The sequence below is a fragment of the Musa acuminata genome, chromosome BXJ1-8 (assembly GCF_036884655.1).
Source record: "Musa acuminata AAA Group cultivar baxijiao chromosome BXJ1-8, Cavendish_Baxijiao_AAA, whole genome shotgun sequence".
Lineage (NCBI taxonomy): Eukaryota > Viridiplantae > Streptophyta > Magnoliopsida > Zingiberales > Musaceae > Musa > Musa acuminata.
The window spans coordinates 9,290,408-9,303,721 of NC_088334.1; the positions used below are offsets into that span (position 1 = coordinate 9,290,408).

Sequence of the window (13,314 nt, forward strand, 5' to 3'; positions counted from 1 at the left end):
TACTCGGGCAAGACATATATCTGCTAACCACACTAACTGCTTGTGAAATATCTAGACGAGTACAAACCATTACATACATAATACTATCGATAGCACTGGAATATGGAACTTGCACCATATATTCTTCCTCTTCAACTGATTGTGGTGACTGAGCAGTAGATAGCCGAAAATGGCTAGCAAGAGGAGTACTAACTGGCTTAGTGTTTTTCATGCCAAACCTCTCCAAGACTTTCTTAAGGTAATTTTTCTCGGTCAGAAATAATTTTTCAACTCTTCGTTCTCTTTTGATCTCCATGCCAAGAATTTTTTTAGCTGCTCCCAAATCTTTCATTTTAAATTCACTACTCAGTTGCATTTTCAAAGTGTGAATTTCTGATAAATTCTTAACTACAATAAACATGTCATCAACATAAAGCAACAAATACACAAAAGAGCCATCAGTTAACTTTCGGAAGTAAACATATCTATCATACATGCTCCTCGTGTAACCATGACCCAACATAAAAGAATCAAACCTCTTATACTATTGTCTTGAAGACTGCTTCAATCCGTATAAGGATTTCTTTAATAAACAAACATGGTCTTCCTTACCGTCAACTTTAAATCTATGAGGTTGCTCCATATAAATTTGTTCTTCAAGTTCACCATGTAAGAAAGTTGTCTTGACATCAAGTTGCTCCAATTCCAAATCATACATGGCAACTAAAGCAAGCAAAACACGAATAGAGCCATGTTTCACAACAGGTGAAAATATGTTATTAAAATCAACACCATATACCTGACTATAGCCCTTTATAACCAATCATGCTTTGTACCTTGCATCTTCAACCCCTGGAATACCTTTCTTCCTTTTGAAGACCCATTTGCATTCAACAATTTTCTTACTCGAAGGCGGCTTCACAAGATCCCAAGTTTTATTCCGATGGAGAGATTCAATTTCTTCATTCATTGCAATCAATCATTTAGCGGAATTATCACAAGAAACTGCATCTGAGTAGGTAGTAGGCTCACCAACTTCACTTGTTTCTTCTGCAACAGACAAAGCATATGTAACCAAATTTGCATATCTTTGTGGTGGTCGAATATCTCTCCGTGGTCTATCCTTGGCTATGGAATATTGTTCTTCCTCTAAATCATCTTCGTTAGTAGACTCGGGACCATCTACTGATATTCTTTGAGTAGAAGAGTTCGACTTAAAAGAATTTGAACTACCAATCTCAAGCTCCACCTGCTTCTGTGCATTATTATTTGTACAACTAGTTGATTCCTATTTAGAAGATAATATAGACAATTCATCAAAAGTAACATCTCTACTAATTACAAATTTTGGAGATTTGAGATTAGAACACCATAATCTATATCCTTTCACCCCAGAAGCATACCCAAGGAAAATGCACTTTTTAGCTCGAGGCTCTAATTTTTCTTCATTTACATGCATGTATGCTGGACAACCAAAAACTTTTAAATCAGAGTAATCAGCAGGAGTACCTAACCAAACTTCCTCCGGAGTTTTAAAGTTAAGTGCTGCAAAAAGAGCGCGGTTGACAACGTAACAGGCCATATTAATCGTCTTTGCCCAAAAGTCCTTTTGTCAACCCTGTATTTGAGATCATACACCTTGCTCTCTCCAAGAGTGTTCTGTTCATACGTTCGGCCACACCATTTTGCTAAGGCGTCTTCCTAATAGTGCGATGCCAAACAATTCCTTCATTTTTGCATAATTCATCAAAGTCACCTTCACAAAATTTTATGTCATTATCTGTTCGAAGCCGCTTAATCTGTTTACCTGTTTGCTTCTCAATCAAAGTCTTCCATTGTTTAAAGGTTAGAAAAATATCATTTTTATGCTTCAGAAAATAAACTCAAACTTTCTTGAAATAATCGTCAATGAAAGTCAACATATACCTGGCACCACCCTTAGACTGAACACGAGCTGGACCCCAAAGGTCTGAATGAATATAGTCAAGAGTATCTTTTGTTTTGTGAACCGCCGGAGAATTGAAGCTGACTCATAAAAATCCAGTGGCCTAGTACTCTGTCCGCAAAGAAGACCCCTTTTGCTCAATATACTTAAACATTTTTCACTCATGTGACCCAAACGCATATGTCATAATTTGGTGATGTCAGAATCAGATAATGATGATGACGAGACTACAACTGAGCCTGTGACAGTAGTTCCCTACAAAATATATAAGCTACCAGACCTACAAACTTTCATAACAATATAAGAGCACTTCTAGAAACTTTCATAACTCCACCTTTAGCTGCGTATTTACACCCAAGAGCCTCTAGGGTGCCTAAAGAGATGAGATTCTTTTTTAAATCAAGAATATGTCTAACATTAGTGAGCGTCCTCACAATACCATCATGCATTTTAATTCGGATTGTGCCTTTACCAACAACATCACACGCGGCATTATTGCCCATCAAAATAATTCCACCATTACAAGATTCATATATGGAAAACAAATCTGTATTAAGACATATGATAAGAACAACCCAAATCTAAAATCCATTCATTTTTAAACATTGTCCTATCATCAGTAGCAAAGAAAATATTTCCATTATTCTCACTAACTACTATACTAGCTTCATCGAATTCAGTAGTTTTCTTAATAATTTTTTTCTTTTGCTTTAATTTATTTTTTAATTTAAAGCAATCAATCTTAATGTGCCTCATTTTATGACAATATCTGCACTCCAAATTTCTATGTTTGGATTTAGATCTAGATTTATATCTACTACTGTCAAATTCTTTTTTATCCATTCTACCCCTGACAATCAGACCTTCAGTCTGATTCTCTCTACTTTCCCCAGTGATATCTCTGTCTATTTACTCTTTAAATTTTAGTACAGATTTAATTTCCTGATACGAAATTATTTATTTTTCATAAATCATAGTATCATAGAAATACTTAAAGGATTGGAGAAGAGAACACAAAAGTAACAGGGCCTTATCCTCGTCATCAATTTTCGCATCTATATTCTCCAAATCCAAAACTAAGGAATCAAATTTATCAAAATGTGAGAGCATAGATGTGCCTTAAGTCATCCGAAACATATACAAACTCTGCTTCAATTAGAGACAATTTTCTACTGTCCTTTCTTATCCATACCTGCAAGATCTTCCTTTGACGTACCATCTGGAATGTTCTCAGCTTCCTGTAGTGCAAATCAATTCCGTCTTGAACCAGAATGACCTCCATCTTGAGTTCCACATGCCGAAGTTGACATTTCTGTCGAATTTCTCGACAACGATCTTTGTTATTGTCATTATTGTCAAAAAATCCCGAAACCAGGCTCTGATACCAGTTTGTTAGAGCTAGCCTTAGAAAATTTATCAAAGGATAATTTTGACAACCCAACAAAGACAATAAAATAAAAATATAAAAAAAGACAAGAACACCATATTTACGAAGGAGGAGCAGGGACTATTACAAATGCCTTAGGAAGATATTCCTAGGCCATAAAACACATAAAACTACTAAACAAGAAATGCCTAACGCAAACAATTAGGTTTTGTTATGGTACATCTGACTTCAAAGCCCAGACCCTTATTTATAGTTTAAACTGGAGATATCAAACTTGATTTTCCTTGATGTGGGACTACGTGCGACTTGCCAAACTAACTGCCGAAATACAATTACCGGCACATATATGAGAATGCATCGGCGTCGAAATCATCTTCCTTCACTGGTGATCAATTGGGAGAATACGGTGCTCTCCGTGGAGACCGATTGCCCCATGCCCGTCCCGGCCATGTCGTCTTCCTGTTTCACGTTTAAGCTGGTCGATTCCACTCCCCTCGTCGCCGCCACTGGAATCAGCAACTCCACAATGCCACTATCCTCGTGTGGTTCTCTCTTCAGCTCTGTTACATGAAGCTGGAGAGCATACTCCAGGTTCCACAGCACATCAGCAAAAGTAGGCCTATCGACGCCGTAGTCTGCGACACACTTCTCTGCTGTCTCACCGAACTTCCTCAGCGAATTCCTATTGATGTTGCCGACAAGCCTATGATCGATGATCTTTTCGAGCTGGCCTTTCCTCTGCCACTGAAGCGCCCACTCCGCCAAGTTCACCTGCTCCATCGAAAGGCTCCTATCGATCACCGCCCTCGCACAAAGCACCTCGAAAAGCATCACGCCGAAGGAGTACACGTCGGACTTGTCGGTGAGCTTCTGCGTCTTGAAGTACTCGGGGTCGAAGTATCCGAAGGTGCCCTTGACTCCCGTGGTGACGTGGGTCTCGCCGCAAGAAGGTCTCAGCTTCGAGAGGCCGAAGTCGGAGACCTTGGCCACGTAGTTGTCGTCGAGCAAAATGTTGGTGGACTTGATGTCACGGTGGATGATGGTGTGCGAGTGGCTGGCGTGGAGGTAGTGAAGGCCCCTGGCGGCCCCGATGCAGATCTCCAGCCTCTGCTTCCAAGAAAGACACGGCTTATCGGAGCCGTACAAGTAAGTCCTGAGCGGTCCCTTCCCCATGTACTCGTAGACTAATATTTTTTCCGATTGCTCCTCGCAGTACCCGATCAGTGAGACCAGATGCCGGTGGCGGATCTTGGACAGGATGAGGATCTCAGTCTGGAATTCCGGGTATCCTTGTTTTGATCCCGGCATGGCTCGTTTCACCGCGACCTTGGTGCCGTCGGCGAGGACACCCTTATAGACCTTCCCGAACCCACCGCTTCCGACCACAAGGCTCTCGTCGAAGCCATTAGTAGAGGCCTTGATGTCGATCAGGGGGATGTGAAGGTCAAGATTATATCTGGGCAGCAGAGGCAGGGGCAGAGACTTCGACCTGCACCTCTTACGTATGAAGACCAAGACAAGGGACAGGAGGCTTGTAAGAACAAGGCCACCAACAACGGCGAGGACTACCACTGCAACAGCCACGCCGCTCTTCTTGGTACGGCTGGAATTCAACGAATGGTTGGGAATTCCGTCGAGGCTGCCGAACGTGTCGTTCACTTTGAAGATTTCCAGCCCATTGAGGATGGCGTTAGCATCCCACGGCGAACTATCTAATGACCGGCCAATGCTGATATTAATCATTCCCGAGCTTGGGCCTTCCGCGTCGAAGTCGATATAGAAAGCTTCCGAAGGAGAATCAGTGTGAAAGCTGGAATGTATCTCAGTTTTCAGGTTCCCCACGTAGAGGACGAAGATGATTGAATTGTTGTCTATGAAGTCGCAGAAATGTGTTCGAACCAAGTACGTGTAGCCGGCGACCACAGGGAAGCTCCATGTGACATTGAAGTTAAAATCGGGGTTGCTGGCCGGCATCCAGCTCGGGATGTTCATGGTTCTGGCCGTACTGTAGACTGTCGGCGGCGCAACCTCTGCAGTGTCGTCAACCTTGTACTTGATCCGGTCGGGGTCCGTGCTGTTCACCTGGGAGGTATTCTTGTATGGGAGGTAGTCATCGTCGGGGATCCACGTCCTCCAGAGGGTGTCGTTGGCTGGAGTCACTTTGGGGCCCCCGACGTTGATCCTGTGGACAGTCTCGAGCGCTTGATGGGTCACTTGGCCAATATCTTTAAGTGTATCTTCGTCCTTGATGAGATAGGCCGGCGCAGTGAAGACCTCGATGGCGTTGACGAAGGCCAACGGCGAACTCGAACTGGGAACGAAGGTGACATCGAGCTCACCAGAGTCGACCCAGAGGAAGTACTCCTTGATGGTTGGGACCGTGGAGGTCGGGGCGGAGAAGTCATCGAGGAGGACGAAGCGTTTTAGAGCGATAACGTCAAAGAGGGCGGCGGAGAGGTCGTAGCGACGGTTGGAGACCGGGAGGAAGTGGAGGCGGAGGATGTGGGTTCCCGAGGAGTTAATAGTGAAGCGGTACGAGGCAGAACCGGTGAAAATACGGGCGGTGAAGTAGAGGGGGGAGGAGGGGGCTGCGGAGGTGTTGGTAACGGAGCTAGACTTGGCGGAGTCGGAGAGGAAGGGGGAGTCGGGGACGAAATCGCGAGAGGGGGTGTCGGTGGCGATGGTGTCGCGGTGTGCGGAGCCGCAGCTGAGGAAGTAGGAGGTGTTGGGGGTGAAGGCGGTGGTGGAGGTGAGAAAGAGGGGGAGGAGGAAGCTCAGAGTGCGGAGATCCATTTTGGCCTTGCGGAGAATTGTGAGGGCTTCGAAGATTGCAGGGGGTTAGTGGACTTGGAATAGGACCTTTGCGACCACCTTATCCTGTAGAACTAATAAGACTCATCTTATTCACTCATGGCAGCTCGACTGCAGCAGTTGCCTGCACGAGGAGATGCAGCAGCTTAGACGAAACTTGGGAGGAATAGTCATTGCACGACTTGTCTTGTTGACCCAAGTCAACCAAGAAAGATGGAAAGGAAATACTCGCCACACACTCTCAGAGGTCGCCGATCGCGTGCAGGCGATGCGGCAGCTTAGACGAAACTTGGGAGGAATAGTCATTGCACGACTTGTCTTGTTGACCCAAGTCAACCAAGAAAGATGGAAAGGAAATACTCGCCACACACTCGCAGAGGTCGCCGATCGACTCTGTTTGATCGTTGACGCAGGTCATATTAGTTTGCCGATCACACCTTAATGAGCTCTGAGAGCCATGCATCTCAGACACAAACTAAAGAGGTGAACTGTGTAAAGTTTGAAGAAGATCTGGTTCATGCCTACGTCGAGCAATTGCCACAAGCTTGCAATTAGCCGTGGTTGCAGTCTTTTTCGTTCTTCGTTGCCAGTGATCATACGGATACCAGTGGATCAACTCGTCCTATCACAATTTCCCTTTCTTCCTATTTAGCATCACAACACCACTCACAAAATACAAGGTATGCAAATTATCGATATATTACAGCATAATTTTTCTTCTCATCTGGCACTGTGGCATTGCCTTGTGCTTATTTTTGTTCACAAGCAAACAACACAGCAGTACAAGCATCACCAACTGAAGCTAATGGATTCAAAATGTAGATTGTCTGCCAGGCCTGATGAGCAAATGGCAGCTACCTCATGCCGCAAACCACCAGGACCACTGGCCATCACCCCAACATTAGAACCATCGAACTCCAGTAGCATCTCTGCAAGCACCAGTTGATGGTACCAATTAATTAGAATATATACATCTCAACACAAAATTCGAAAGGAGCGCAGGTTTCTTACTCTTGAGAGGTGGTCTTCCACCAAAATGCACCTTGGTGGCTTTAACAAGGGACTCTTGCGGAACGCTTTCAAGCTCTCTATCCGCATTGTAGAACCAGGAACTGGGCGACGTTGTCGGTGTCGGTGCATCTATATTCTGGATCTGTCTCGCTTCCTTTGAGTTCCCTTTCTTGTTCCACAGAACCGCTGCACTTGCCGCCGCCATTATGCAGATACATATGAAAAGTAAATTTAGAACAGATCTCGAAGCATACGAGAAGATTTGGTTGGTGTTGTGGTCGATTGGGTATATGTAGTAACGCTGGAGGATGCCGATAAGTACGAGGAATGCAACAAAAGAGGATGATACTATCGCAGCCAACCAAAGCCAGCCATTGGGACCGAGCACCGGAGCGATGGGAACGTCAGAGGGAAGGGGCTTGAACCATATGGTTCGGATGTTGGTTTGCGCCTCATCCGTGGCAGATTTCTCTCTGGTCACAAAGGCTTCGATTCGCAGTTCCAAGCCAGAAAGGTCCGAGACATTTCCAGATATAGGAAGGAGGAGGTCGAGCATCGTAAGGTCGGCGGCTGTCTTGAAGGCACATACGAGGAGGACGGCAGGGGTTGGACGATTCAGAGTTGTCCTCTGGTGGATGAGTTCCCGAATTATGGAGATGAAGGGTGTGATTCCACTGCCACCGCTCACTAGTATCAAGGAATCATACCTGTGAGGATCAAAATTTTCGCACGTTAACGTCAACAACGGACGACAACAATATTACTGATTCAAATCATGTTCTTAAGGACCTTAGGAAGTTCTTGGACACCGGACCATAAGGGCCTTCGACCGAAACATCGAGGCGATCTTGTGGAACCGGCGAAGATAATGTTCTGTAGAGCTTCTGAGTCCAGCTTCCTTCTTTCTTGATGATTACGGACAGCCGCTCAGGTTCCAAGTTGCTGCTGGAGCTCACAGTGAAGGGGTGCCATTGAAGTGATGAAACTCCCGGAACGTGGATGAAGATGATGCTGAGAGGCTCAAAGGTCAGTCCTACACAAAAAGAGTCAACGTGAGACAACCATGAAGTAATTGTGTGTAGGTTTTCTGCTAGCGAGAATCGAGCAACTACTGACCTGGGCTCTTTGCGAAGTTTAGCTCAATGGATTCAGATGGCAAAAGGCGTACGGAGACCAACCTAACCTTGGTTCTTGATTGCAGGAACCGCAGGTAGCGGTCGACCATGAAAAGGTAAACACCCGGAAGAATCATGCAGAAATGAGAGATTCCCACATGCATCAGGTAGAAGAAGAGGAAGACGATGTAGAGTTGATGCGTGTAGAAGAAGAGCTCGAACATCTTGCGCCTGATGCGAGGAAGCGTCATCGCCCACATAGTCAATCCCGCAAGCAGAGCTATCTCTCCAGCCACATAGGCTGTCCCCGTGTTGTCCCATTTCACCATCTTCCACCATAAGAAGCCATTAACTTAAAGGGTTTCTAATCATAAGGATTATGCACAATACAACATATTTGTAACCTCTATTTGTTTTTCCCATGAATACTTCATTCTAAATTGTATTAAGCTGCTGTTTTGTCGTTCTACTTATTGTTAAAATTGATGCTTATGATATGTCCCTTTCACCTGTGAACAAATCTACTTGACGAGTTTTTGGAATGTCAAGTGAGAGAAGACAAAAAGTAGTACCATATCAATTTGGTCGGTGACTGCCCAGTAAACTATATAACATATGCCATGCGCCGAGAAGACGGCCATGGTGATGTGGCCAAGCCAAACGTGATATCTGATGCTGGACTCGGAGGTGAGCCCGAGGAGTGGCAAGAGTGACGACCCGCGAGCAACCGGGAAGAAGAGGAAGGCGCAGCAGAGGTCTCCAACAAACCCCAACCATACGGCCGCCATGTCCAGCCTAACTTGCCATCTGCCCCATATATATATATACATATGCACCACAATCTCGTTAGAGAAGAGAACGCAGAGGATATATATATATATATATATATATATATATAGTGTTCTTCATGCTTTGTCTTACAACTTCACTCCAACATCGGTTTGATGCAGCTGGGGGAAGTTAGCGACCAGGAACGTGGAGTAGAACCAGACGAGAAGCACCAGAAACATCAAGCAGAAGGTTAACTCTACGCCGGAAACTATTCCAAGCGGCCAATTCACAGCCACAGGCCTCTTCCATGCCGCCAGACGATGAATTGAGCTGCCAATACACAAATAATATAAGTCGCATGAGAAAAAAAGGAATTCCACCATTTCTTGGGAATCCCACTTGTGGTGCTACATGTATTGTATACCTCTGGGAGGTGTCACTTTTCTTCACCAGGTGGAGATAAAGACAGCCAAGAACTGAGATGAATAAGATCGGGAATGTGTTGATCAAGATGTTGGAACCTGCGCCATAAAGTGCACACAGTATCAGTATATAGAAAGCAGTAGTGGGAGCAATGGAAACCTTGTAGAGAGAAGAATTTATTGCTAGCTTCTCAATATCAAAGACAGCACCACACCTTGCCGTCCAAAATACGTTGAGTCGGTCTCCGCGCGGATCCGTAGCGACCAGCCATTTCGGTATGTGTTTGTAGGCATAACAATCCATATCATCAGCCACCCAGCAAACACAGCTGCAGCAAGCAGCTGCAGTGCCTTCAGGACCAACCCCTTGCTCCCGTTACGAAGAGAGAATCCTCCGGCGACAGCCGTGTCCATCTCTTCCTCTCAAAGCTCAAATTCGGGTGATGCTTTCGTCGATATGACACCGGCAGGGTGAAGATGCCTGTTTTATAGGGTAACTTGGAGGACGAATGGATTACGGCGCACCCTACCGGGAATGAAAGGCATGATTCACGTCCTCCGTTCATCCGCATGCGTCCGTTAACAGGCCGCCATGTGTAGGTCAACTCCAATGTGCGTCGGTTATCGGTTGAATTCAGATTAATGTTCAGAGGTCTACTTGCAGTGCCTCCACCAGTGCCGTCACATTCTTTTCAATGACGCCACGTTACATTCCCTTCTTTGGCCGGATGTAGGAAACGGTCCTTCGGAGGAACGCAAGACGCATGAGGACGGTGATGTCAAGCTACATATGCTGCCATGAAACATCCATGAGTGACAGTTGACAGGGCTTTGTGGAGGCTGCTCATTGGCTGGCATGGCAATGAAATGTAGGGGATTGGGAGCGCCCGTAACAGCTCGGACAGGCTCGTGCTGCGGGTTCGGGGCGCAGGTGCCCCGCGCGCGGCGGGCGCGTGCGCTAGTGGGTACAGTGGCACGCGGGGGCAGGCGAGCACACGCTCGCTATCGCGGCCGGGCCACACGGGCTGGCTTATGTGGGTAAAGACATCGACCCATTGCTGGTCACGTGTCATGTTTTAGAATTGCTCCCTACTTGTAACAGAATCTAAGCGTGGCAGCCTGACCGACAAGATTCGGCAGCTGGATGGAAATTTTGTCTCACTAGATTTCTGATGAGGTGGGTTAACCCCATATCTACCATCTATTATATATATATATATATATATATATATATATATATATATATATATATATATATATATATATATATATATATATATATATATATATATATATATATATGATCAATTTGATTTAGACTTATAATTTTAAGATCTGGATATGATATTAACATCAATATTTACGAAATAGTATGTTATAATTAAAAAGTAAACAAAGGAAAAGACAATCAATCTGCATATGATTAGAAGTATGAATATGATATCGAAATCAACATTCACAAAAGAGTGAGTCTAAGTTGGAAAGAAAATATGTTGAATTACAATTTGACCTTCCAAGAAAGAAAATAAGGGAAAAGACAATGTAAATAATTTACATGTGAATAGAGATACAGGAATTCAAGTCTTGGGAAAACTATTATTATTCAATCCTGAGTCTTATTTAACTATATTTTTAGTTCATCTTATTTGATCTCAAACTAATTGTATATGATATAGGTTGTTTCAATTCTAGTGATATAAGAGTATTCTTGTGAATTATTCTTTTGTTTTATACATATGAATATTTATACAAACTTTATATAACATCCCTAGCTCCATGGAAAGTTGCGGATGAATATAATGTTATAATTCTATAGGTTTACTTATAAGAATATAATGCTAAAATCAGAACACATAACTTCTATATAGTAATAATTAGACTAATTATATATTATCCCATGTAATTAGTTACATTTAGTACCCCGATTTTTATACTTTTAAAAGTTACATTGAAATCTCTATACTTACGAAAGTAAAACATTTAACCTATTTGCTCTAACAAAATTTATCTCTTAATTTTTAATCCTATAAAATTATCTTTTTAACTCTACATTAGATCAAGATGCTAAAAATAGAGATCAATGTAACTTTTAAAAATGTAGAAATCAAGATGCTAAAAATAGCTAATTGCAATAGGTAATATATAAATAACCAAATAATAATTATATATTTTAGTCTATAATCAATTTACTCATAAGATAGTTCATAATATGATTAATTAATTAATTAATTATATAATTTAAACAATAATCAATTCATCAGGTTTCTATCATGTAACTTTAAAAAATTAAAAGATAATCATATAAATAAACCATGACTTAATAAGCGCAGTGACTCACATGCAAATCAAAACTTATAATAAATAGATATTTTCTTAAAAACATATAAATTTTATATGTGTTCAACATATGCTTTCGAAATATACATAGATATCAAATATTTTCTTTATGCTTATATAATTTATAAAATTTTAAACTTTACATACATTTTAAAATCATGACTTGTTAACATATAATGCTTGAATATCAAATCCTTCATTATTATATCATTCTTATATAGTTTATAAAATATTAGTTTCATATGCATTTCAAATCATAACCATTTAACTATATTTTTTTAAATAATATATGTTTAAATATATTTTTATGATAAAAATATAAATATAGCTAATGTCACATATCAGATAATAAAAATGCAAAACTATCATTTATATAAACATAGCTAAGAGTTCATAACTTAAATATAGTTAAGGTATATATGTTAGAATATAAGTTGTAGTAGTATCAATGGCTATGATAATGTTAGATCCTCATGACTTATAATCATGCTTAACCCTAATGGTATAGATAACACATATTTTTCTAGTTTTTGAAAAATTATAGGGACTAAATTATAAAAAGTAAAAAAAAAAAAAAAAAGGTTTCACCCGTCGCCTCTGAGGGGGTTTCGGGGAAGGGCAGAAAAAATATCAGAAGAAAAACAAGAGAGAGAGAGAGAGAGAGAGAAGAAGGGAATAATTATAGGGAGGCGGCTGTGAGAAGAAAGAAAAGAAGAGAAAGGAGAAGAGGAGAGTGAAGGAATAGATAGATGATAGGGGGGCGGCTGTGAGAAGAAAGAAAGAAGACGAAGAAGCGAGAAAGGAAGAGAAGAAAAAGAAGAAGAAGAGAAAGAAAAGAAAGAAAAGAAAAGAAAAAGAGATGAGAAAATAATAAAAAAAAATAGAAGGAAAAAAAGTATCGAGGAGGACTTGTTTTGATATAAAATGAATTCAGTTTAGAAAAATTGTATTATGCACTGTTTTGAATTTTCTTGTTCTTCTATAATTGATTGATTCTGATGTTCTTAGATGATTTGATATTTATGTTGTGGAAAGTGTTAGGATCGAAGCGGCACTAAGACGGGGTGTGAATTAGTGCAGCGGTAAAGTACGATGAATTTTTGACGATTTAAACACTTTCAGAAACTTCGTACGATAAAAGCAACGTTTTGTTTGAAACCGTTTCGATTGCGTTTTAACTTGAAGGGATACGTAAGAAGGAGATAAAGAAGTAGAGCATCAAAGTGAAGATGGTTTGCAGTAATATAAATGACAATAAGATAAATGCAAACTGATTTATAGTGGTTCGGTCATGCGACCTACATCCACTTGCGAAACCTTCTTCGATGAGGCTCCCAACTTCCATTAGCAAATCACTATGAAGGGGAAGGACAAATACCCCTCTTACAATATTTTACAAGTGGTTCACTATCTTACAAATTTTCAAAGAGAAAGAAGGAGATGAACACTCAAGCAATTGAAAACAAAAACTTGAAAGACTTTGCTAAGACTTTTATCTCAATCTCTTGCTTCTTAAAGATTTTATTCTCAGCTGAG

At 41.6% G+C, this 13,314-nt stretch overlaps 2 protein-coding genes across 2 annotated transcripts; both read right to left on the reverse strand.

The window, feature by feature from the left end:
* Positions 1–3,379: 3,379 nt before the first annotated feature.
* On the reverse strand, positions 3,380–6,167 carry LOC135587449 (probable receptor-like protein kinase At5g24010). Its single transcript, XM_065078865.1, has one exon. The coding sequence runs from the start codon at positions 6,102–6,104 to the stop codon at positions 3,681–3,683; it is 2,424 nt and encodes an 807-aa protein (XP_064934937.1). The 5' UTR covers positions 6,105–6,167; the 3' UTR covers positions 3,380–3,680.
* A 575-nt stretch (positions 6,168–6,742) lies between these two features.
* LOC103993180 (ferric reduction oxidase 2) lies at positions 6,743–9,881 on the reverse strand. Its single transcript, XM_018830864.2, has 8 exons — positions 9,657–9,881; positions 9,444–9,540; positions 9,170–9,349; positions 8,821–9,055; positions 8,250–8,577; positions 7,923–8,166; positions 7,134–7,840; positions 6,743–7,051 (listed from the first exon to the last, which is right to left on the reverse strand). Exons 1-8 carry the CDS (start codon positions 9,853–9,855, stop codon positions 6,912–6,914), a joined length of 2,130 nt encoding a protein of 709 aa, XP_018686409.2. The 5' UTR covers positions 9,856–9,881; the 3' UTR covers positions 6,743–6,911.
* Positions 9,882–13,314: the final 3,433 nt, after the last annotated feature.

Bases quoted from the DNA above. Each gene is read 5' to 3' on its own strand.
- LOC103993180 (XM_018830864.2), bottom strand. From the start codon at position 9,855: ATGGACACGGCTGTCGCCGGAGGATTCTCTCTTCGTAACGGGAGCAAG. The intron at 9,541-9,656 runs GTGTGGTGCTGT...TTTATGGCGCAG, and splicing joins AACGTATTTTGGACGGCAAG to GTTCCAACATCTTGATCAAC. The intron at 9,056-9,169 runs GTAAGACAAAGC...TATATGGGGCAG, and splicing joins ACCGATGTTGGAGTGAAGTT to ATGGCAAGTTAGGCTGGACA.
- LOC135587449 (XM_065078865.1), bottom strand. From the start codon at position 6,104: ATGGATCTCCGCACTCTGAGCTTCCTCCTCCCCCTCTTTCTCACCTCC.